The following is a 26,162-nucleotide window of genomic DNA, read 5'->3' as shown; positions in this document are numbered from 1 at the left end:
ATCTTTTAGGACCACCCAGAGGGCCAGATCACTGTCTGTACCCCAGAGGCCAACTTGGACATCAGATGATTGGCATTCATTTTGATTTAAAAAAATCAGATCCCACCCTACTTGATTGACACATCCATATCTAACTTGCCTCTCAGTAACCTTTACAACAGCCCTAAATGTACACAAGTACTCAATCTCTCACTAGCCCAACATCCCATGGGAAAAGAGCCACTGGTAAGGTTAGTCAACAGTTTTGCCTCAGGGCACTCCGAGTGCTCCACCTCACAGGGAAGTTTCATGCCACTGAACCAGCTAGGCGCACTTGTTTCCAAACCTCCTCAAACCACACCTTTGGTGAACTTTTCCCTACAGCCTGCAATCTACTCTGAAGGTGCATTCTAGCATTGCCAGTTCTTTCCATCCAGAGGTTAGCCACTGAGGCTCCTGTGATTTTAACATCTTTAAAATTCGGATAAATTCAGCAGGTGCTGCTCCCCCCCCCCCCACTGCAGCTCCAGGACCACAAAAGTAGCATCCACCTGTTGATTTTTTTCACTGTCATATCATTGGTTGAAAGCTCCTGATCTGTATGCAGGGATTGACTGTAAAACCACTCTGGGAACTGTAGTTCTGGGAAGAGAATAGAGGTCTCCCAACCACTCTCAGAACCATTAACAAACTACAGCTCCCAGAATTCTTTGCGGGGAGTCATGACTGCTTAGAGTCACAGTGCTTTAAATATATGGTGTGAATGTGGCCCCTGGTGTGGAACTGTAATACTGTTTCAAAATGGCAGCTATTTTAAAGTGAGAAACCGCAGCTACAGGCTCTTCTTAACAGAGTAGTGCTTCTGGCACCAATAATGTTATTCAAGTTCCCTCCCCACACACCCTGCAACTGGTTCATGGGGATGGAATTAACAGGATAGACAGAGACAGGCAGACGTAGAAGAATTGGGCTGTTTAGGAGAACAGAAACCTACCTGACTGTGCTCCACGTCGCGTTCATCTTCATTGATCAGCAGCATGTAGGGTTTTCGGGGCAACCCTGGGGCCTTTATCCCCAGGGCAAAGAGGGCGAAGGTGCAGAAGTAGCGCAGTAACCACAGGCTGAATTGTACCTGGAGGAGGTTGATCTCATGTCAGATGTGTGTCTTGCAGTGACCCACCTGCCCCGCTTTGCTCCCCACTGAAAGCTACAAACCAGGCAGTGCTTCCTTTCTAAGATCTAAACCAAGAGTCAAATGGCTTGGACTGGAGAGAGGGAAACACCCATCAAGGGTGGTATTTTTAAACTTGATTTATTATTTAAAATCTTTTTAGGCATTTCATTAGCCAAAAGCCTGATTTGAGCCAATTGACCAAAGACTTGTTAAGTACGTAAAAACATTGGAACTAGAACACAGATAATTATCCTATATCACATAATCTAATTCCTTGCAGAAAACCCCAGGATACAATCCCTCCCAGAAGCTTTAAGGAACATTTGGTGATAGATGGTCCTGACCCCTAGAGAATTGTGAAAATGGCTTGACTGAATTTGCTTCCTGTTGCTTCCTGAAGCCTGTTCCTGTTTGAACATGCCTGCAGTTACGGCAGATGGCCAGCAGGGGGAAGTTAGGTCATGTGACTGAGGTAGAAAGGGAGAAGAAGGCTGAAGCTGTCTGGAATGGCAAGGCAGCAGGAGGTATTTGCTCCTAAATGTGAGTTCTTGGTTCCTCTGTGAATAAAGAGTGAGGGGCCTCGGTAGGCTGTCACTTGCAAAATGTCTTCACATTGTTTGCTGGACAAAAACAAACAAACCACCCAAAAAGAACAAATCATGGCTAGTCTGCTACGCTGGATTCACATGTTCCAACAAACCACAGTTAAGCTAGGCTTAACTAGCTTATTTATATCCCACCCATCTGGGAATCTCCAGGTAGGGCTGGGGGGAGAGCTGTTGCCAGTCTTCCCCAGTCAGGTGCCCTCCAGGTGTGCTTGGACTACAACTCACATGAACCTCAGCCACATTTTGAAAACCATGGAATATGAGGAGTCCCATAAGCAGGTGTGTAGACAGTGGGCAATTCAGCTGTACAGTTGGGGTGGGGGAATAGTGGTCAGGCCCTAATTGTTACATGGAACCTGTGGCATGGAATAAGTTCTCTACTTTCCAGTCTCTTGCTAAAGGGTATTGCCAGAGGGCAAGGATGTTAGTTAACGATGTATAGAAATGTGAAATCTCAACTTGTGGCTGGAAAGCCTTTTCGGTAGGACTTTGTGCTGAGTCACTGGGCAAAGTCCCCTGCAAATTATTCAGCAATCTCCTCTGTGTGTGTGTGTGCATGTGTGGTTGTGGTTGTGTGGAAAGGGGGAGGAGCACACACCACTCATGTCTAAAGCTTTCTGTAGCTCAAACAACAGTGACTCAGCAAAAATGGAAGAAGGCGCCAAGCAGTGGCTGGCACTTAAGAGCAACAACTAGCAAGTGTTGAAATCAGCAGGTATATTTGGTTCTAATCTTCTCCCTTCTCCAAATATTCTACCACCCTGCCAAAAAAAATCCAGGATGCAGTGGTACCTCTAGTTACGAACTTAATTTGTTCCGGAGGTCTGTTCTTAACCTGAAACTGTTCTTAACCTGAAACTGTCCTTTCCGCTGCACTGCCAGCACACGATTTCCATTCTCATCCTAGGGCAAAGTTCTCACCTCCAGGTAACTCTTCCAGGTTAGCGGAGTTTGCAACCTGAAGCGTTTGTAACCTGAGGCATTTGTAACTCGAGGTACCACTGTATATATACGCTCCTACCTGTTGCCAAACCCTTGTTGACCTACCTTCTGGTTGGCGTTTTCTAAGCCCCACCACCAGAGTGGGCTGTTCCAGGAGATGAAGGCCAGGTTCTCGGCTGCAAAAGCCAGAGCCCAAAAAAGGAGGAGGATGGCCCCATGGCCTCTGATCCGGTCCTGCGCCAGAACTCTGGTGCGTTCCAGGTGGAGCAGCCCAACCGAGCTGGTCCAGCTTGCGGCAGAGAGGCAGGCATACAGCACCATGTACCCATAAAGCTGTTGCATGCCCAGCACCTGCCACAGAAAGGTGACAAAGGGCAGCAGTGCAAGAGAGAGAGAGAGGAGGACTTGGATGTGGTACAGGCGGGAACGTGGGATATACTTTGGCTCCATGGTGCGGCTGAACCGGGCATAGCAAGCGTACTGCAGGGCCCCCAAGAGGATGCAGACGCTGAGCTGCACAGAAGGCACCAGCGTGAAGTAGAAACAGGGGTACAGCCCCTGCTGAGCCCATGCACGTGCCAGGGAATCGTTCCCCTCACAGTAGCTCTGTAGCACCACCATCCTGTCGGCTGGGGAGCTGCAGAAACACAGATGAAAGAAACAAGGAAATTAGAACATATGCTTGGGCTACTATTTTTTGATTTATTTATATCCCACCTTCCCTTCAAGGTGGCATACATAATTCTCCTCCTCCTCCACAACAAGCCTGTGAGATAGGTTAGGCTAAGAATGAGTGTCTGGTCTAAGGTCCCCCAGTGAGCTTCATGGCTAAGTGGGGATTCAAACCATGGTCTCACAGGTCCTAGTCCAACACACTGCTTTGCCACACTGGCTTTATATTTCAACGCTGTCTGCAAATATGTTATATATAATATATGCAAACCCACAGGCATATGATGTTCTCACAGGCTTAAATTCAAGTGCAGAAGTAAACATACCACATGGTGCTACACACACACTATGCAGGCATGAGAGCAGTCACCAATCTTGGACAATTTTTTTAATTCTTCTTGCTCAATATGCCACCCCACCAAAAGAGGCAGGGTGAGACACTTTGTAGGGAAATGCAAAAGAAACCACACAGTATCTGGGGCAGAGATCTCACCTTGTTGTTTACCCCAAAGGAATTGCTTAGCACAAGGCATCAAGAACTGTCGCACTTAAAATCAGAGTGACAGCTGAGCAGTGAGGAGCTGAATCTTGGTAACATTTTTCTTTTCCGAATAGTGGATAGATTTTGCTCATATTTAGGGCCTATCTGTTTACTCATGTTTAGGTCAGGTAGGATTTTTTTCACGATTTTAGATTTCCCAGTAGCCATGGGGAAGGTTGCCCCCCACTTCTTTTCCTTCTAACATGACTTGCTTTCCTAAATCTTCTGCAGCAATTTTTGTGCAGACACTTTCTGTGGTGCAGATATTCTGTGCTTGTGGCACACTGCTCTGGAATATTTGGGATGACCTGCCATTGGCTGGCAAGTAGATAGCCTTCCTTTTATGGGAAGGGTTTACACATGTCAAGGGCATATGTCAAGGGCTGCTTTGGGGAAAGAGGGATCTATTTCAGGCAGTAGTATTTCCCTCTCCTGCAATCCCAACGCCCCCTTCCCCTTGCCACCCACATGAAACTGGGGGCAGGGTCATGTGTGGCACTAGTGCTGTGGGTTGCCACAGAGACATTTGGCCCCTCACAAGTCTATTCTAGGATGGCAGTTTCGTAGATGTTGATAGACTCTTCTGATGAAATTGATCCTTTAAAAACAGAACAAAACCTCTAAGCCTGCTGTGTGCGTACAATAGCGTGATCCCAGATCATTGAGTTTCACAGGTCAACTATGGTAGCAAGTATGCACATTAACCGGGGAATCAACCCCATTGAGCCCAGTGGGGCTTACTTCTGAGAGCACATGCACTGTGTGACTCCTTGTTGCCACTCTCCATAACCTTTTGCACCTTACTGCTTTCTCCTCGGTTTGAGTTCCATTAATGTTTAACCTCCTCTGAACCCAACCCATATGACTTTGGTAGCTGAGACTTCGATAAAATAAACAAATTAAACATATTTGCATCAATTTGCTGGCTGGCATACCTTAATTTACAGTGCTGGTGCTACTAGAATGCGATGCACTGAAGTTTTTGCTCAGCTATCTTCCCTCTGCCCCACAGCTTTTAATACACAAATAAACCCTGAGCTACTTTCCCAAATGCTAGAAACTTGTCTTCTTTTTTTAAGGGCCACTGATATAGCCTTTTCCTCCATGAATATCCTCAGCGGATATTTCTGATGCCTTCCTCCACACCTCTCCGTGGGTTTTGCTTTGCTTTTTTAATCTGTTCTTTCTGATGCACGATATCAAAATAGCACATCATCACCGTGTTGTTATGACTACACTCCGCGCCCTCGAGCGGCGCTTTGGATTCCTGCCCTCCCCGGGTCCAGCTGCTGTGTGTTCCCACTTTCCAAGCGGTGAACTTTCCCAGGCAGAAGCCGCCAGCTTCCTGATTCAAGGGCACCCCGGGGAGCACAGCGAGGAGGAGACGTTGCTGAGCTCCCACCCTCGCTGCCTACGCCTGTTACCCCACGCACTATGGGCAACAGGCCTGGCTGCTTGGCAATGGGCTCGGGCATAGGAGGAGGAGGTGGAGGAGATCAAGCCATGGGGCTGTGTTCCCCCCGCCCCCTGCCGCCTCTCTGGGCTGCCAGCCGGCGAGGACGCAGCAAAGGGGAGCCGCCGCCCGCTTCCCCTCCATCCCACCCGCCTGCCCCCTTCTCCCACCAACGTCTACTTGCCTGCTCGGGTCTCGTCAGTCCAGCCCACCCACTCTCCCCACCGCCCGGTTGGCTCGGCCAATGTGCAGCCGCGCGTCCGCAGCCGAGCTTCGGGAGCCGCGGCAGGCCCGATCGGCGCCCCCGGGGTCCTAGCGCCGCCTTTCCCCAACACTGTTAGGCAGATTCCGTCTGGGTCCTAGCGCCCGCGCGTTCCAACACAGGCGCTCAAGCTCCGGGCCGCTGCTCTTATTTACGGTATTTCCCGCCGAGCAAGAGCGCACGACGCGGGTTGCGAAGGTGGGACGATCGAGGGCAGGTGCTGCCCTCAAATTTATCATGGGCCAGCGCCACCCCGATCCCGCTCCTCCGCGTTTGTACCTCCGCAGTCTAAAACCAGGATACCGAAGTGGAATGAGTCAGCACGATTCTAAGCATGTGTGTACACATCGCAAACGAGCGTGCGTCCGAGTGTGGCTTTGAACCTGGGTTCAGTTTGCTAAAGGTGCGGCGGCAAAACAAAAACAAAAAAGCAGCCTCGGGGGAAAGTGTGCGAACTTGAGCCTATCACTTTTTCTCTGCCTCACAAGGTTGTTGTGAGGATATCATGCAGAGCTGTTCAGAGAAGGATAGGGGCACCGCTGTGACGCTAACTGTCGCATTCCATTCAAAGCTTAATTGAGCCAAGGCTCATAAAGTCTCTGCTCTGAAATATCTAAGACCTGAAAGGAACAGAGTGCACGTGAGAGCCTTAGGAGTGCCTTTTGCCGCTGTCACTACCCAGTATGTATCCATCTTTATGAATTTCATCTTGGACAAGTTAACTACCTGAGTTTTATGAAACCAGTAATTTTAAGCTGTCAGCTGCAGAGTGGTGCCCTGGCACCAGTATACAGTAGGATATAAATGTTGTAATAAATAAATAAATAAATAAGCAAACCCAATTGTGTCAGTAAATTTCACTGAAATAATTAGTTAAATTATTATTATTATTTAAATTTGAATAGATATTCATAGTATTGGGTTATACCTCTTTTTAGATCCTGATGCAACCCTGATACAAGGATTTCCTAGGACTATTTTTAAGCAGTAAAAATGACTAGTTTGTTTTGTTTTAATTTGCTAGTTATGTATTAAAATCAGCTTGTCTTACAGTTCCATTGTATGCAGATATTATGGGCTTTTTATTTAACAAAGTTTATATACTGCTGGGAGTGAAAACTCTCAGCAGTTTACAACAATGTGAAAACTATAAATAAAGACAGTTTCATTAAGATTATCAACAAGAAGGGGCATCCCAGAGCCAGAAGTCAGAACTTTAAATCTTAATAATGACACAAAGTATATGTACTCCCACGCACAGCTCTTTCCTTATATTGGCAGGCCTTCTTGTGGCTTGCCTCAGAAAAGACAATCTAATCCTTCAGATTAAGGATGAAGATGGGGATAAGGGAGGTTGTCTAGGTCAAGAGCATCGCCACAGGTCATGGCCACAATTCTTAAACATTTAGCATAGATGCCCTCTGATCCTCCCTGTCCTCACGTCCTTTTTTAAAAAAATTGAAATAGATTTTAAAATTGCATTCACACACAAAATCAGTATTGCTACATATGAGTTCTTAGCAGTATTTGGCTATAGAATTATAAACCCAAAAGTACCAGAATGTATTTAGCACGCACCTTTAAATGTACCCAAACTGGTGCTATGTTCCCTATAAAAAAAATAACAACAGCTCCTAAGCACATGGTAAATGCTAAATATATTTTTGTTCCTAGACGTGACACACTCATTTCTCAGCATTCAGTGGGGCCAGAAAAGATGTGCCTCTTTGGATATTATAGCAGTCTAGGGCTTTTTTTCTGAGGGAACTTGTTGGAACGCAGTTCTGGCACCTCTCAGGTGGGCGCCATTGCCATTCTAAGAGAACACGAGTGTTCATGATGAGCTGCAATATCTCTTTTAAAAAATAGCACTGTAGCAGTGCATGTATTGACATGTACAAAAATCCAGTAGATAGTAACTACCCCAGTAGTGCCACAAGCATTGTGATGATGGCCAACTATCCTGTGATCCACCTGGATTCATCTTGTAGGTAGCAGACCTACAAGATCCTACCAGACACAATGAAAGACAATTCCACAGGCACGGCCACAGTCATCAAAGAATGGAACACCCCTCTTTATTCAGTAGATACTGTACTGTACAGGATGTCAGACATAAGCTCTGTTTTACAAACCACTTGCAGTGCTCCACATAACTCACAGGCCAGCCTCTAGTGTCACAAACGAAACAGGAGGCCACAGGTGGTTGTACCATGCACAAAAAGATGGGGGCAAAATCAAGACAAGCATAATACATGACAGCTAGAATTCCCACCCACCCCATGTTTTAGCTGAGAACGCTCCCTTTCTTCACTGCTAGATCAGGGGTACAGTAACATTTCCACTAGGATGCAGCAGGCTCATCTCTGCCAATGGGGCTGCTCTACAGCTGATCGCTGTAGTGCAGGGACTGTGGCCCTATAGTTTTCCAAATGCTGTTGGACTCCAAATTCCATCAGCTCCAGCCACCATGCTCCATGGTCAGGGATGATACGAGTTGTAATATAGTAAAGTTTCACAAACTACAGGTTCCCCATCCCAACAGTACATAACCAGCACTGATCAAAGTTGCAATCTATGAAGCTATTCTTTCTACACTCCAGGGGATGTGTATTTTGCAGGAAAGACAGCAGATTAATATTTTACCATCAGTTGTTTTGAATTCCTTAAAATGCACCAGTAATCTGAAGAACGGGGGGAAATCCCAGCACCAGCCATACATCTAAACTACTGACAGCTTGAAGCTGCTGCTCACCAACTTCCCTTTTAGCATGTACCCCACAACACCAATGACCACCCTTTTGTTAAACTAGGTTAGGGAGTGGGGAAGTACAGTATACTTTTTGGGCATAATTTCCTTTCTAGAGCAGGTGAACTACCAGCTGCAATCAATTCATTGCTGAGTGCAAATAATCTCTTCAATTCTGAAAGAGGGCAAAGAAGAAAAGAAATCCCAAGAGTCCTGGCTCCCAAGACCTACAATGTCAGTTCCAAGGCCATATAGGGATCTTCATGCAACCCGGCCTGTGCCCACAGAGAGGAAGGATGCATATTTTATCTGTGACAGTAATGGCAAGCTGCTTTTCCTATGTACAACAGGAGCTTTGACAAACAGCTACTGGAGGTTGCAGCAGCCAGTGTAAAAAATAAAATAAAAAATGGCCCCACAGAGAAGACAAAGGAGTCAAAACCACAGGGTTAACCAAGACATATTGGGACCTGTAGCTCTGATAAGAGCGCTAACATTACCCTAAGCAATGATTGGCTGGATTGTACCACACCCTCTTTGGATGCAATGTTTTCACTGGGCAGTCCGGAAAGTATTCTTTGTGATGTTTGCTATGCAAACCATAAAAGTATTTTGCTGTTGTGCTAAGACCACATAGCCCATAAGAATTAGAGGACGACAGTGGAGCTGATGGCATGGTGTTCTTTAGTAATAAAGTGGGGGAACCAGTAGAACCAGCAGAACTTCTGTAGACTGTTCAAGAGAACGCCTTGTCTTGCCAGGCGAGAGGTTCAGCCCTTTCAACAAGAACCTGAAGCCCACCCCAGTTCTTAAGATTGTGACAGGTAATATATTTGGCATATAGGAACTCTTCTCTTGCTGGCACTTCCACAAGATCTGGATGTTTGCCATTAAGGCATCCATAGAAAAGAGACATCACAAGGAGGGCAGCACTAGCTTGGAGAAGAACCCAAACATCTGTGCCCACAGGAAGTGTATGGGGAATTTGGGAAATATTTAAATAGAACAATGGGGGCGGGGGCAGACAAGTGTCGCCTTCCTCCACCCATCCCTCATACCCACAAGTACAGCACCTGGGGCAGAGCCTCATACTTGATTCTAGCAGGATGAACAAGGTAAGAGCAAAGGGCATCCTCAGAATGGAGCCATCGGTCTGGAGCTGGGTGCCATTTGGTAAGTTTGAAGGAGACTTTGGTCATTTCGGATATTGCCTCAAGCAAAACCTGGTACGGGCTGTGAAGCAATACCCTGCGAAGCCTGTGCTTTGATACTGCAAGAGGGATGCGAAATAAACGTGGCCCCAAACAGTAGAATCATTTGTGCCCACAGGAAGACAAAATCCTGCGGCATGAGTGGTGATGGCACTGCAAGAGTGCCTCTTTTGGCTTGGCTTCAAAGTTTGTGAGTGAATGGTAAAGCAGGGAGGAAGATACGCACCCTTCTTGTGTGTGAAAAGCTTCTATCCAAGTTAGGCTCTGCCACTGGAGGAAGCCTGTGCCCCATTCCCATTACAAAAATAATCTCTTGCAGCCCTTCTTTTCCTGAGTCCAAATCTATCGCCTGATTGCATCTTTAATTACACGCTGTTGTCTGGACAGTGTTACAGCTCTTCCTGCCTCTGAACAGGGGTCCACACAGCAGGTTCTCCTATTTCAGGCAGGGCAAGCATGGATGCCAGTCTCCTGCACTGTAGTGCGCTCCGTGGTGTACTGTGCAAGTCTCGGATGGTTCTCCAACATGGACGACACGGATGCAGACACGGACAAATATATGTAATCACACACACATCCAGCCCATGCCCAGCTAGCGTGCCACTGGCATGAGGCATGTCTGGATAGAGTTCCACCCACGATGAAGGCACTGCTGTCTTCACACCTTCCTCACTCTGGCACTGACGTCCAGGACATGGAGACTTGAGCCAACCCATACTTTGTAGGGCTGGGTAGCCCAATGTCCCACCAGCTGAGGCAGGCCCACGATGTGGAGCCCACACAGGATCTTCAGCCTTCACAGCTACACCTGAAGGGATTGGGAAGGCAAAGGAAGTTATTTGGGAAGGGGGACAGTGAGGAGAAAGACTGGGTCAAAGCAAAGCTCTGAATACTCCAGATTTTGTGCCAAACAAAAATCCCACCTCCTGAAACTTTCAGTATTTATTTTTAAGCTCGTTGTAGGCCATTTAGCAATATCAGCTGACTACATGCAATGCAGAATAAGGAGCTTCCACCTCTAAAACCCATATGGAAGAGAACATTTTGACAGCTACAGCTGATGGAGGGGAAGAAATGCTGCATATACTGAAATTCCCCTTTCCAAGGCAGAAAATGCCCCCAGCCTTATTTTGTGTGTGGCTAGCACACTGAAGCTAGAGATCTTTCACAGAATGCCTGCCATTGCTCTCTGTCCCTCCAGGCTTCCTCAACCTCAGCCCTCCAGATGTTTTGAGACTACAATTCCCATTGTCCCTGACCACTGGTCCTGCTAGCTAGGGATCATGGGAGTTGTAGGCCAAAAATATCTGGAGGGCTGAGGTTGAGGAAGCTTGGCTTACTCTCTCAACTTCTCATATTACTCTCTTCCCTCTTACCCTGAGATGACACTTTTAGGGGGGGGGAGTCTACCCAGACATGGCTTTCTTTCTTTAATTTATAAATTTTAATTTCTCCCTTCAAGCAAGGAACATGGGGCAGTTTACAGGATAGCCTTGCCTGATTTATTTGGTCTGCTTTGTGTATGAGTTCCTGAAAGCCCAACTAGTTCATATCAGTAAAGCCTTCCCAAACACAAAATCAAATTATTTTTGTACTAACTAGTCTTTGGCCAGGTAGCTCCTGGTGGTGATAGTGCAGTAATACATATAGCTGCATTAAGAAACTGCAGATTCCTCTGGTTTCGTGACACAGCCATTGCCAATGCCCAAGTATCCATCAGGCTGTACCTTGTGTATCTGAGGTGGCAACTCATCTTCCAAGCTCTCCTCTGGCACAGGCTCTGGGTGCCGAGCAGTCTGGCCATCTTCAGCCCACCCCCCAAGTGGCAGCCGAGCGAAGTGTGATGGGGCTCTGTGCACCATGCCAGGGTCTGTGGGAAAACAAAGAGGAAAAGATAACCACCGGATGGGGCAGCCAAAGTTAAATTTTGCTGCAAAATCTGTTGGGGCCTCCAGTCTGCTCTGTTCCCCATTACCAGCCACCCAACACAGATACAGTAGCTGGGAAGCAGTGGCGTAAGTGGAAATATAATATCTTGCAAGTACTCTTGGTCTTTTTGCTCCCACCTGCTCCTCTAAACAAGTCCATTAAGCAACACCCTACCCTGCCAGCTTTGGCCATGCCCCTTGTTGAAAGAAATAAGTATATTGATAGCTTTGTGACCAGAACAACGAAGAGTCTTGTGGCACATTAAAGACTAATAAATTTATTATGAACCATAGTCTACTCCATCTGATGAGGTATGAATATGTCATAAATTAGTCTTTAAGGTGCCACATGCTTTCATGGACTGACATGGTTACCCTTCTGGAAATTCACAACCAAAGAAAATGGAGCCTTCTGGAAATCAAAACTAAAGAAAATGAGAGCCCAAATCACAGAGAAAATGGTGCCTTCTGAAACGGCAGCAATGAAAGCAAAATGGATTTTTGAACTTCCCAAACTCATAATGCCACTCTTGTAGCACTGCTGATCAGCAAGGAGTGAAGGCTTGAGAGTGTAGGCAGCACAGGCAAAGGCTTGCCTCTTACATATGATGCACTGGCCATGTCATCAAAAGGGTTCACCAAAACTGCCAAGCAGCATGTCAGACTGATATCTAATCTTTTTTTCTCGTTGCCCTGTAGTTAACAAGAACTGCCAGCATGTGTATGTGCAGGGTTTGGCAGGAAATAAAGCCTTTTCTGGCTAAGGAATATGGAAGCACTGTGAGTTTGGCGTTCCTGAAACATACCTGAGACACCTCCATATCGACGCTGGAAGCCGGCTTGCAGAGCAACTGTCTCATCACCAGCCTGGCGAGGCGAGGCGAAAGGATAGCTGGCTGAGCGGGGAATGGCACTGCTTGGGGTGCCCTGATGAGCATCGGGCTCCTCCTGGGCGCTTTCACCACTCTCATCACTCTCTCGCCGGTGCCACAAGTGCCGCTCAGGCTCCAACTGGGCATGCTGCTTGTGTAACTGGGAATGGCAGGGGGTATTAATGGGCAGCCAACTAGAACACTATGGTGATATTGACGTGTGTCCCAAGCAAGCCCAGTTTGGGACTTGATACAATCCAAGTATCACAGGCCTCCACATAAATAACACATTTACAGCCTTAATTTCACATGCTTCTACACAGGTCAATGAAAGTCATCACCTGCATCCATGCAAGTCTCGCTCACATCCTGCAAGCCTATAGACTCTCCACTCATGTTCAGTTATGCACAAATTGTCATAAATCATGGCCCACTGAAGGGGGCCTTTGCTCCCAGCCTGATTTCTGTATAATGAAGGGCCTATCTCTTAGGTTAGGAACTATATCACAGTACAGAGGCTTATTCAATCCTCCTTTGCTGTGCTCATTCAGGTACACATGTCTCAAGATGCAGGTCTACACATAACATTCAGGGCCCATTGCAAAGGCCTGCATGATTCTTGATGCTCAGCTCACCTCATGCATGTAGAGTGCATGCAGACTCATCTCAGTAGAGGCATATTCTGAAAGGATCAGGCTCTGAAGCTGGCCCTCCCAGGCACTACTGCCAGAACTAGCTGTCCTGGCATCAACCCTGCAAGCCAGAAGGGAGAGAAGAGTCAAGTCAAGATGTGTTAGAAAGAGTACTTTGGAGTCCAGAAGGCACCTTCTTGCCACTCCACACCCCAATAGTATGATTGCAGCAGCTTTCCCCCCTCCGAGTCTGAGCCTAGAAAGGGTGACATCAACCATACCACAGCTGTAGCCTGATAACTAAAAGGATTGCAAAGTGTGTGTTTAGAACACCTCAATCTTTTGGGAAGCCTTGCAGAACTGGATAGCTTTCCGCTATCCCTCATAACCTCAGCTCCAAACACAAGGAAACCCCAAGCCAAGGGTGGGGAGCTTGTGACCAGTCTTTGCCACTGGCCATGCTAGTTGGAACTGATGGGAACTGGGAGTCCAATAGGAAGGAGGTAATAAAAGGCATAAAAAGCTCTTGCTGCTGCTTCAAAGGCACATCTAGAAGGCTGCCTCCTGCTCTAACACACAGTAATGTATACCTGTGCTGGGAAAAGCCTCATGAAATAGTCCTCAGAGCATTCTGGGTAAAGTGCTGGTGAGGTGCTCAATTCTTGGCTTTTTCCTTTAGCCCCTTACAACATGCAGCTTCTTACCCTGACCCTGCCATTGTGCCAGGACCCCGATGTTGGGAACCTTCTGTGTGGGTACTCCTGTGGGCCGCCTGCGTTGACTGAAGAGGAGAGAAAGAACGCAGAGCAGATGCCACCTCAGACACAGCTGAGAGATGCCGCGAGGCCTGCCCATCACGGACTGCCTGGTAGCCCAGGACTGAGGAGCCTGCAATCACATTGGCAATCAGGCTGTGTGGCTGCAGGGAGAGAACAGAGGAGGGAGGTGTGACCCAGAGCAGGAAGATCAGAATACTGTAAAATTAATGAATGTTAGAAAAATGTTGGAATGAAGTTATATGGCTTTAGTAGAAATGTTATAAGGAACTAATTACAAATAGATTATTAGTGTATTAAAGGGGAAAAATAAGGTTAGAATATGTTAAGATAATTACAGGACAGAAAACAGAGGAAGATGGAAAGGAATTGCTGAAACAATTAACTGAAGTGGAATATAAAAAAGGGAGGTGTGAGGTCGTTGAAACAAGTGAATGAAAGATAAGATATTGAAATTGTTTGATGTGTCTTAAATCGTTTTTGTTTTGTTTTGTTAGTTTAATGGCTTAGCGTTAGTGTTAAGTAGTGTTTTTGTTTTTGTATTGTACTGTATTGTTTAACTTTTTTTTTCTTTTGTAGTGTTTAAATTGTTGGGAAAGTAATAAATATTATATATATATATATATATATATATATATATATATATATATATATATATAAAGGAAGATCCAAAGCCTGCCCCATCTATCTACATTCAACGCTTCACCACCACAACTGAACTTTGCAAACCACCCTGTGATTCTTGGATGAAGGGTGGTTTTATTTTAATAAAAATAAATAACTTCACCTTTGCCTTTGCAATGGGGATCCTGAATTCTCTCCAAATTTTGGAAATTAGCCCACCCATCTCCAGCCCCCAGCAGTTCAAATGCTTTCTAAATAGTGACACTTGGAAGGGAAGAAGCTACAGGTGTTGGGGGCCTTTCTTATAGGAAAGACAAGCGATTCAGTAAGAGGATTGTTAATCACATTAAGAGATCCTAAACACAAAAGGACCTTAGGTTTTTGATTGCAGTTGGATAAGTGAAATTGAAACAATGTAACCACAAGACACCAAGGACTTTCTGGGGGTGGATGGGAGGGATGTTGCTTATTTATGTCTGACTTCATTTACATTTGAGTGTTATTTGTACATCATATTGAATAATATTGATTCCAATATCAATTAATATCAATAGGAATCTCATTGATTCGCCACAATTCCATTTTGCAACCTTTGAGACTTCCGTAAGCTTAAAACTTTCACAATAAAAATATACAGAAAGAAAAGCAATAAGATGTCCTAGGGAAAGGAACTGGGAAATAAAGGAGTAGGGAGAGAGGATGGGTAACGTGGAGACTCTGAAGGGGCTAGCTTTTAGGGGAGTATGACTAACTTTTGCTGAAGAGATAACAGGAGACAGAAATAGCATGCTTGCAAGAGAAAGGTAGTCTAATTAGGTCACAATGAGACAGTGGCAGCCATACTACCATGGCACTCAAATGACTCCACACTGAGCCCAGAAGCCCACATAGAAACATTATCCCCATCGCACAAAAAAGAAACAGTTCACTCCAAATCTCTCCCTACAATAAACCAGGATTATGTCCTGTTCTACCACACACTAGTTCCCAGTACCTCTGATTCTGACTGCAAGGACTGAATGGAGGTGAAGAGGGCATTGTCAGGCAGGACAGCCTGCTGGGCCAGAGCCAGGCTGCTGTCGCGGTGCACACGTTCCTTAAGCAAGCCGATGAAAGCCGTGCTCTCCCGAGGAGGTTGCCAGTGTGGGTTGGTGATAGCAAAGTGCATGAGGGACAGCTCCGTCTTCCCATCCTCGGCTTGTTGGTAAACAGAAGCCTCCGTCTTCCCGGCTGACATCCACTGCAAAACAAGAGAGGGACAGGGTGTTTTGTGCATACCATGCAGCTGCCTCAATGGGACTAGGAGCAGCCAGCAGACACAAGGGCACTGCAGACCTGACCTGCGAGCAGCACCACAGCTGCATACTGGGGCAGGACAGGGGCACTGCAGGGTGTCTGTGACCCAAGACGAGGCAAGGCATGCCGGGTCCATGATGCTGCCCCTCACTGGGACCTACCGCAGGGTGTCCATGCCATCGCACATCCATCTGGGCAAAGGAGCAGGTATCTCCCACGCCCACCACCTCCACAGTGAAGTTGCGGAAGAAATCAATTATCTCCAGAGCTTTGGGCCTCAGACAGAAGATGAGGATCAAGGGAGTCACAATGGGGCTGAGCAGCTCTTCCAGGATGAACACCTTAAGTAAAGGAGACAAAGGCATTAAGTTCAACAACCGCACGGGTGTGTATCACTTGTGAAACCACAGCACAGCCTCAAGACATGATTGCAGGCACTGGGGAGAATAACTGGGGAAAATACCAGGGATTCTTTCCTCCCACATGCCCTGGGGTCAGAAAACCTCCCCCATTTTGGGGGGAACTCTACGGACAATACATGCTTGGATCTAGTCAGGGTTTATGCAAAGGGCAGCTATTATATGATTTCCTCCCACCCTACCCTGCCCCACCTCACCGCCTTGTACTGGAAGAGTTGGGAGAATTCATCTCGGGTTTCATAGCGGTGGGCGTTGCCCTGCCAGTGGTCAGGCATGTAGTGGATGTGCGCCAGAATCACCCGAAGCAACTGCTCTGGGCAGAAGACCAGGTGCTGGTCTGGGATGAAGGATCTGCAAGACAGATGGGACAGGTGTCAAGGAGAGCTACATTCCTTCATAAAAGCAAGCAGACAGGCACCTTATGTTCTAGGGGTCCCCAGCCCCATGTTCCCTCTTCATGGAAAGATGAACACAGAGGAGTGTAGTGAGATAAACTATTTATGGGTCAGATATAGCAGGTTCAGCTTTAACAAACTGGTTCACTGTGGAGGTAGATGATAATTTCACACATTTCTGTACTTATTTATATCCTTATTTGCAGTACAGAACTGCTCAGTCTGCCTTTGATAAAAGGGTAATAAAATGTGTGATGCCTGTTTGCCTCTAAAGCAAGCTTGCAACAATTCCTCACAGACTCAGTGATCAGCCAAATTCCTAGATTCTGGATTTCTTAGACTCCTATTCAACATTAAGTCAGTGGCAGGTTACATCAATCTAAAATGTCAGAAGCTGATCAACTATCAATTACAACATAGGAAGTATCAGGTTGATTTTTACTGCACATCAATATTCAGCACAGCTAACTCTGTTTAACCAGCAGCTATACCTGCTATGCCACCCCCACCGTTGTTTCATCTCTCAGATATCAAGCTGAGCTGATGTTTCCAACTCCTTTTTCTCCTTTTCTGTCCACTTACCCTAGTTTGTGACTCCCCCCAGAGTATTACCTTCAAGCAGTGCCTGTCACATTCTTCATGGACAGATAGAAGCTCTGTCCTTGCTTGATCCAGGCAAAAACTGAAAGGTAAGTCTAAGGTTGCACTATTCTAGAAAAACCAGGCTTTGCCTCGACCATCCCAGGGGCCCTTCTCATTGCAGATGTCACAGTTTAAACAACTCCAAGGCACCACCATCACTGAGATCACTAAACCAGGGAAGCAACCAGTTTTGCAGAGATGAAAGACGTGGGTTGTTAAGCTTAATCAATTTCCTCAAGTGTCCTAGCTATCATTGCCACAGAAGGAAAAGGCAGCACAGGCAATTCATCTCCCAGTAACTTCCTCAGTGGGAGACCCAGCAGAAAAACTTTTGCAGCTTAATGCAATTTTTGGTCAGCAGAATGTTTTTAATTTCCACCTGTCAATTCTCTGATTGGGTGCTCCTCATAATAATGGCAACCACCCCGTTGATGCCAAGACTCAGAGAACAAAAACAAAAACCCTTCTGTTCGCAGCCAATCTCAACTCACCTGCAGACAGTGACAGCCACACCCAGGATGGTGACTGTGGTGAGGACATGCTCCACAGCAAGCACGTCTTCATCATAAATTGTGAGGGCAATGAGGACAGCGAGGATGGAGCCAGCAAAGAAGGCCACATTCTTAGCCACGACAGTGAACAGAGGTGAAATGAAGCAGTTCATGTACTTGGAGGCTGGCTTGTAGCCCTTGCTGAGGCGCGAGTGCAACTCGTGGTCCAGCTCATTGAAGTGCCGCAGGTAGCAGCGGCCGTAGAGGGACCAGCAACGAGCCCCCAAGCTTCCTGGCTCTCGCTTCAGAATCTCTGTGTAGCTGAAGAAGGCGTAGAGGATCTGCCAGATGAGGATGAGCGGACAGAGCAGAAAATTAGCAATGCCAATCCAGAGAATGCGGGTGCCCAGCTTTTCAGCCAGCTCCAGGCGGTTGCTGCCTCGCTTGTACTCGGCCTTGAGACTCCACTCATTCTCAAAGAGTGAGCCAGGGCCCCAGAAGAAGATGAGCTCAAAGTTGTACTTGAGGCCACGCGTATAGAAGATTGTATCGCCCAGTAGGGGAAGGTGGAAGCGCATAGGCAATAGCGACTTGTTCACCATGGCCACCATGTAGTTCTTGAAACGCAGGATGCGGTGGTAGATGTCCAGTTCTGTCAGCTCCTTCTTATGGATGCAGATCTGGTGTTCCTTCTGGATTTGGACAATCCGTGCCTGCACCTCCTGCCATGTGTAGTAGGGCAAATTGGACTGCAGGCAAAGAGAGGGATGGTGAGGTTAGTGCTGTGACAAGGCTAATCCTCTTGTTGGGGATACACTCCCTTCTGAAGGAGCAGGTACACAACTTGGGGATAATTCAGGATCCATTGGTGTCACTTGAGGCTCAGGTGGCCTCAGTGGCATGGAGTGCTTTCCATCAGCTTTGGCTGGTGGCCCAGCTGTGACCCCAACTGGACAGGGATAGCCTAACTTCTCTTGTCTATGCTCTGGCAACCTCTAGGTTAGATTACTACAATGCACATGGGACTGTCTCTGAGACATTTCGGAAACTTCAGCTGTTGCGGGATTCAGTGGCCAGGTTGCTCAACAAGGCAGGACAGTTTGAGCATGTAACACCAATCTTGGCCTGACTGTACTGGTTGCCAATTAGTTTCTGGGCCCAATTTTGACATATAAAGCCTCAAACATCTCAGGACCGCAACACCTCAAGGACCATCTCTTCCCATATGAACTAACCTGGACCCTGCAGTCATCATCTAAAGTGCTGCTTCATGTCGCCCCTCCACAAGAGGTCCAGAGGGTAGCATCATGAAGATGAGCCTTTTCTTTGGTGGCTCCTCATTTGTGGAATGCTCTCCACAGAGTGGTTCACCTGGTGCCATCATTATATATCTTTATGTGCCAGGCAAAAACTTTCCTTCATATCCAGGCCTTTGGCCTTTAACTATCTGTGACCTTTTAGAAGTGGGTAGGTTTTTAATGTATTTCTCCCCCCACCCCACAATGGTTTTGATGTATCTAGGGATGGGCTTTTTTGTCCATTTGGTTGTTTGTTTGTTGCTTTGAGTTGTCTTGGGAAAGATAAAGTGACTAACAAATTTAACAAACAAAAACATTCCCCACTCCTGAAAAAGGGGAAGGGAATTGGTTATGCAGAGACTCAACTTCTAACACTCTTGGGCAAGGACCAAATAACAAACACTGGCAAACCAGACAATGACAGCTGCAGAACATACTAGCCCTGCCACTCAACCAAGCAAGTCAGATTGAGCAACCATGGGATTAGCAGCAGACCAGAAAGATCAGCAGCAGTGTACAACTCTGGAGGAAGGTCAATAAGGGACAGAGGAAGATTCAGGAGTGGAAGATTTTTCCCTTAAAGGAGAAGAAGCAATAGGTATTATCTGCAGGCCTCTCACTGCTTCGAAAAGAACATGAGACACTAAGAACTGAATTTCAGGATCAACCCAAATGTTATTCTGGGTCAAACCAAAAGTCATGTTGGTCCAGCATTCTGTCTCCAGTAACAGTCAGTCAAATGCTCCTGGGAAGGTTGCAAACAAAAAGTGGGGGCAGGATATGGCAGTACTGATTTGCTTGTAATCAGGTAATCAGAACTATATTGCTAAGGTGTCAACATTCCCTATCAATAGCACAGTGTGTAGATTTGTGCATGCATGTCTAACGGTTCCCAGAGCACAGCAGCTTACCATGGGAATCTTGAGAGCATTGATGTAAAAAGAGTGGATTTCCCAATAGCAGCAAATGTTGTAGATGAATTTAATCAGCCGATGGATCCAGAAGACCCCCGCAATCACCAGAATAGAGATGAGAAATCCATTGGCCTGGATCCTATGAGAAAGATGGATTCACCGAAAGGAAGAAGCAGCCACCTCCCTTCTGGTCGTTACAGTTCTTTCCAAAGCATGTGCCAACCCCTCCTTCTCAGATTGCTAGAATTCAGGCACTTCAGGTGGGTGCAAGGCTATGCAGTGCTGAGATGCATTAAACTGTACTAATGGGCAACTAGGCTGGAAAATCTGAGAGAAGATGGGTACAGCTACAAATGTGAACTCAAAGCTTTCTCTCACAGTTAATCCACAAGGGGCCAAAGATTGTCTAGTATACTAAAAGTCCAGCTGGCTCGTCAGGGGCCCGACTTTATCAATGACATTAGGTTAACACTGGAGACCCCAGATTTGGCAGATATAGAAGTAAACATCTGAAAGCAGTTTTGACAGCAACGCTCACCTTGCAAGAACTACATTTCCGAGCCTACAGCTACAATTGAGTGTGATTTAAAATGCAAAGGAGGCCTCTTGGATTTTAGACCCAACCAAGATGTGGTCAAATTTAGGAAAGGATAGCCCTTGCTAACTTTACCTGGCACTGCACTCATTGGGAGGCAGGAAGGCATCTGGCAGGGTCACCTTGACAGGGTCACTGGAATGCTGGCTGTGATTCACCAGCTTGTTAGCAAACAGGATATCGTAGTCAACACAGCTGACAAGGAATGTGGTGAAGGCCACAACAAAGATGAACTGCCTGTGAGAAGAGAAGATGTGTCGCACTAGGAGGCACTCAGCCTTCCCTTCCCCGCTCCCATCTTCAAATTATCTGGGCCAGCAAAAGGCACCAGCTGTCTAAATCCTTCATACCAGAGACATCTTGCATAAAGAGAATCAGGAGTAGGATTTGTTTTCCTATCAACCTGAATGACAGGGAATTGGGGCCAGGGAAGGATCACTAGCTCCAGCAGGAAACCAGAACTCTCTTTTTCACCTCTGACAAGGTGCCCATGGAAATACAATGAATGTCCACTTCCAATCCTGTTTTACGGGAAGAGACATGGAGTTCATACTCACATTAATTCAAAGATCTCACTGATGAGCATACAGGTGAAGCCATTCTTCTGGTGCAGGTTATAGACGTGAGGGGTACAGTCAAAGAGAATTGCTCAGAATATTGGTTGCAGTACCCACCCTTAGTTTCACCAGAGACTAGTCTCCCATGAGCAGGAAGCATCTCCTTTTCCAGTTCAACCTGCCATGCTATTAAGTCACGATTAGCCACCATCAGGAGGAAAGAGTCAGAAACTTTCTGCCGCAAAGAATTTCATTTGAGGGAGTGATTGCAAATCTCCTTGTATTGTTTTTGTTGTTGTCTGGCCTGTAAACCTGTATGGGTTCCAGAGGCTGGTTCTTTATTGTGCTATCCTTTGTTCCTGAACTGATACTGAAAGGTCCTTTGCCTCTTGGAGTCTTTAATGGGCCACAAGGAACCTTGTAAAGGGTTCCCAGCTCTGCTGCAACTGAGCCCCACCCCCAATCCCAACAGCTGGGATACAACCATCCCTGCCCTTCAGGTAAGGATATACGAGAGAAAAAGAGGTCCAGATTCTCAATGTGGTGCCAGGGAGCTGCAAGACAGACAAAGTGAAAAAAGAATCCTAAAATTCAACCCAGCAAAAAGAAGCCAGAGGGAGAGGGAGCTGCGACACAGCATCCCATGGCCCCATCCAAGCCCAATAGTTTAAGAACAAAAGTTCAAAGCTGAACCCTAAACACTTTCTAGAAAGAAAGCCTTGCTCAATTTCGTGGAAACTTACTAAGAACGTAAGACCAAAGGCCCGTCTAGTCCCACAGTGGCCAGTCACATGCCTCTGGGAAATCCACAAGCAATACAATAATGCAACTGCCTTCTCCTACTACTGCTGCTTCCCAGGAACAGACATGATTGAAAACATGCTGCACAGCAAATGCAGTTTCCCCAGAAACAGAGCCAGAATCCCACAATTCCACTTCCTGTTCAGATTAGTCTTTCACCAGTCCCAGGCACCATCAGCACTGATTTGTGGGGTGCCTGGCCCCAAGGCTGGCCGCTCACAGCTGTACTCACATTTGCTGCCCTCGGCAACATGAACCATCAGGTCCTCTTCTCCTGGGGGAGAATCATTGTAGGAGGCCTCCAGCCGCTGATACTCTGTATCAAAGTGAGCCATGTTGTCACTGAGCTGGGCCTCATCCAACGTCACACAGGCTCTGAGGGGGGAAAAGACAGGGTAAAAAAAAGTAACATTTAAGACATAACTAGAAGGCATCAGTTGGGTTGGGAGCCTCATTTCATTTTAGTTTTACCCTTAAAAGGAACTGGAAGCTTTTGGTGGGGAACAAATAGCAGAGGGCAAGGAAGGAAAAGAGTGGAAAGAGGAAAGCAGCAGGAGACAAAAGCAGCACAAATTAAGAAGTAGGAAATAATTATTGGTGGTGAGAGCATTGCAGGAAACACTGCCTGATCATGAAACATCCTGTCCAAACCTATTCTGGGTTTTGAGACTTTGCTTTACATCATATTCACAAACTGTTGTCTGCAACAAAGTTGTTGTTGTTGTTAAAATACATTTAATTTCATTTTCATGAACAGGCAGAGCAGGGACTTGATACATACCATTGCAAGTATATCAATCTCTCCCCAAACACAAAGGAAAGTACAACGTTTCAACTAAAGGAAACCTACCTAGCTGGGGTTTACAAGAACTCTCTGCAGCTTCACTTTCATTTAGCCTACTGTTCTAGCTTTATTTCTATACCAGAAGTAAAAAATACATAATAATGAAAAAAAGAGAAATAAAAAAACTTTATCTAGTCTAGTATCCTGTACCCACAGTGCCACAATCACATGCTCTTGTGTAGCTGAGAACCTGTGTATGCATGCATTCACATGCATATTTTCAAAACAGATTCATAGTAGAGCACAACATATATGCAAACTCAAAGATGCATTTTAAAGCCAATATTCTCACACATTCAAACTTCTAGTCTAGAGAAAAGCAAGAGTTCCTATGCTACAAGGTGTAAAATTAAGTGGTGGAGCTATGGGACTCTGGGAAGATAGAATTTGCCAAAGGTGATCTACTGAGGCTCAGCCGAGATAAAGACCAGGACCAAGACCATAACTAGGGCCAGGAATTCTATGCCCTAGTGACTTCAGCTCTTTGGGGAACCAAACTTCATACTACTGGGTGACAGAACCCTTATCAGGCTTCTTGATCTGGCACCCAGCACTGCGTTAAAGGTGTACCTTGAGAGTGACATGGAGTTGCATGGACAGTTGTTGTCTTTTAGTCTCATCATCATTGCAACTCAGCATTTTCAGTTATTTAATCATTAAGGTTCCTGCCACACAACAACTTGCTAGAGAGGGTCAGAAAAAGTAGGCAAATGGGGCGATTACTCAGGGTTGTTCTGCTGCTGCTGTTCCCCCTACAACTGGTATTCTGTGGCCTGCTGCCTCTGATCCAGGTGGTAGTATATAGACATTGTGAATAGTAACCTTATCCCCATGAATTTGTCAAATCCTTTTTTAAAGCTCTCTAAGTTTATGGCTTCCATTACATCCAATGGTAACAAATTTCAATTTTTCAGGTGTGTGAAGTACTTCCCTTTATCAGTCCTGAATCTCCCACCTCACTGAATGGCCTCAGACTCCAGCACTATGACAGAGCAAGAGGAAAGTTCTCTCTATCCACTTGCTTCACATGTATAATTTTATCTCCCTCTGACATGCTCCCCCTTTACTCACCTTTTTTAAAAACTAAAAAAAGTTACTCAATGTTTTTGATTTAGCTTTTCCACACTTTCCAGCTCTACAGTATCCCATTATGGGATGTGACAGACAGAATCATTGGCATGTAATTTTCCCTTTTCACATCTGTCACACACACTTTTAATAATATTTTTTATTGTTGATCTTAATATTTTTAGCTATATGCGCCTCAAAACTTACTTTCTTTTTTGAATTTGTTTTGCAAGCATGTGTTCCATTTTGTTCTCCTTAATTGAGCAAGACCTCCCATTTTGTGAAAGGAAGGAAGAAGCCTTATTGCCTCTAACAGCTTCCTTGCTTCTATTACACTAGCATCTTCCCTGACTTACAGTATACATTCAAGCTATGCTTCTATTCTTGTGATTCTGAATACCATCAATATGTTTTGGAGAGATTTGACCCTCTAGTCTTTCCCTTTCAACTTGACTTTCAACCAATCATTTCATTTTCGAGATTTGATTTTTTGAAGTCATATGTGACTGTGGACATCCTTAGCCATTCTCTACTCTGCTTACATATACGTTGAATTTGATAACTCTTTGGTTACTGTTTCCAACTAGTTGAACAACACTTAAATATTGCACAAAGTACTGGCACCACTTACAAGTAAGTTCAGGGTCGCGTCTCAGATAAGTTCCATGACCAAATGTTCTACAGCACAATCATTTAGGATATTTAGAAATTTTAACTGTCTGTCATGACTAGAACATGGGCGGACTACAGTCACGTGTGACTTCTCTATTTTTTTTCAACTAGCGATCCAACGTATCCATTCCTGCCTTAGTAGATAAGACATGTATTGTTGGATAAGACCAGAGTTAGCCTACTCCCACATTCTTGGCAAGAATCCTACCAACCAGCAGGCCAACCAGAAATCAGTGATTCACCCATGGACTACTACAAAGTTTCAACCCACACTTGGATTAAAGGATCCTTGGGATACTGTAACAGCATGTCAAATGATTTTTCTTCATTCAGAGCATGTACATATATTCTTGCCACTTTTGCAAATAAAAACAACCACACCTATTTTAAATATTTCTCCTTATTTACCCTGTACTTTGACTCATGTAGATGCAGTGCCTACAGCTACAGGAAGGGCACACCCATCTTACTTGGTGTAAGCTACTACAATTCAGACAGACAAAAACAAATGGCAAAATAAATCCCTCTTGAAGCAACACCTATGCACATGGCAAACACACACACACCAAGAGACTCACCTGCTCCATCTACCCCATGTGCTGTAGGAACCCTCTGCTTGTGCTGTGCTCTGGGCATCTGACTAGCATCTCTAGCCTTGGATCCCCAATGTGCTTTTCCCCCGCCTGAAAAGAAAAAAGGCAGGATGTACACTGGAGATGGAGACTTTCAAGGGGCATGTGGCTGTTCGGCTGGCAGGATGACTCTTGGAGGCTGCTGGTTCCACTCAGGCCCGGATTTAGGTTTGCTGAGGCCCTAAGCTACTGAAGGTAATGGGGCCCTTTATATGTCCAGCTGTCAGCAACAAATTGTTCCTGTTTTTTGTGTTGAATATATGCTATATGGTAATTTATGGACCTAACAGGTCCCTACACAACACAAAACACTGTTGCTGTATGTGGGTTTTATTTGTTTTCATCTTATATTTTGGTGTTTTTTCTTTTTAAATTTTTGGGGGCCCCCAAAATTTATAGGTAAATCCGGCACTGGTTCCACTCAACACTCTCCGACCCGAAACAGGAACAGCTTCAGGCCCCTTTTGTGGGGTTGATTGGCGAAGAAGGGGCTGGTTCTGCTCCCCCGGCGCCCGCGAATCAAAGGAGAGGGAATCCAGGGAGAGGCGGCCTGCTCCGCCAGGTGAGGAAGGGCCCCCTTGGGGTTGCACCTTAACCCTCTCACCCCCTGGGATGGGCTGAGCCGGAGGGGAGCCAGCCCCCTCGCCGGATCCCTCCTCCCGAGTTGGAAAGGCAGCGCTGCCAGGCACAGCGGAGAGAGGGACCCGGGGGGGGGGTCTTTTCCTTGGGCGGCCCCAGGCAGCTCCTCCGAGGCGGTTTTGTTTTGGCTGAGCCGGGCCGGGAGGGGCCTTCCTCGGAGGTTGTTTACTTGGGAAGCGGGAGGGAGGCGGCGCGGCGGGGATTCCAAGGCGAGGCCCACGTCCCCGTCCTCCCCCCCCCCCGCCATCCCTTTCCCGGCGGCGGCTGCGCGGCTCACCTCCAGGACAGTCGCCCCTAGTGACCGGACCCGGGGCTCAGCCTCCTCCGCCGCCGCGACTTCCCAGGCTCTGTCTGTCACTCACTTTCTCTCTCTCTCTCTCTCCCCGCCCCACTCGCCTCCTCCCTTGTCCCGACCGGCGGGCGCTTTCCGCTGCCAATGGGAGGCCGGGAAAGGACGAGGAGGTGGGATCGGGGAG

At 46.5% G+C, this 26,162-nt stretch overlaps 2 protein-coding genes across 3 annotated transcripts in view; both read right to left on the bottom strand.

Annotated features, from left to right (window-relative positions):
• Positions 1-5,689, bottom strand: part of ABCB6 (ATP binding cassette subfamily B member 6 (LAN blood group)) — a 28,485-nt gene extending 22,796 nt beyond the window's left edge. Inside the window, exons 1-3 of the mRNA XM_081884472.1 lie at positions 5,554-5,689; positions 2,809-3,340; positions 974-1,111 (exon numbers count right to left, since the gene is read on the bottom strand). Of these exons, the coding sequence (XP_081740598.1) occupies positions 974-1,111; positions 2,809-3,324 (654 nt within the window). The 5' untranslated portion in view covers positions 3,325-3,340; positions 5,554-5,689. The remainder of the gene's footprint in view (positions 1-973; positions 1,112-2,808; positions 3,341-5,553) is intronic.
• Positions 5,690-7,687: 1,998 nt separating this feature from the next.
• ATG9A (autophagy related 9A) lies at positions 7,688-25,857 on the bottom strand. 2 transcript variants are annotated; one of them, XM_081884485.1, is made up of 16 exons: positions 25,638-25,857; positions 24,994-25,086; positions 22,064-22,206; positions 21,541-21,584; positions 21,031-21,095; positions 20,549-20,710; positions 19,876-20,017; positions 17,667-18,415; positions 16,336-16,489; positions 15,881-16,060; positions 15,418-15,663; positions 13,728-13,942; positions 13,027-13,144; positions 12,326-12,551; positions 11,319-11,461; positions 7,688-10,399 (listed from the first exon to the last, which is right to left on the bottom strand). In XM_081884485.1, the coding sequence occupies exons 3-16, from the start codon at positions 22,164-22,166 to the stop codon at positions 10,394-10,396; spliced, it is 2,553 nt and encodes an 850-aa protein (XP_081740611.1). In that variant the 5' UTR covers positions 22,167-22,206; positions 24,994-25,086; positions 25,638-25,857; the 3' UTR covers positions 7,688-10,393. The 2 variants fall into 2 exon arrangements, with proteins under 2 accessions (XP_081740611.1, XP_081740610.1); XM_081884484.1 differs by lacking the exon at positions 25,638-25,857 and having other exon boundaries at positions 24,994-25,565.
• Between the last annotated feature and the right edge of the window lie 305 nt (positions 25,858-26,162).

This window comes from Podarcis melisellensis (assembly GCF_964234715.1).
Source record: "Podarcis melisellensis genome assembly, chromosome: 1".
Lineage (NCBI taxonomy): Eukaryota > Metazoa > Chordata > Lepidosauria > Squamata > Lacertidae > Podarcis > Podarcis melisellensis.
Note: the sequence above shows the minus strand (reverse complement) of the source record. Positions and strands in the feature narration are given on the sequence as shown.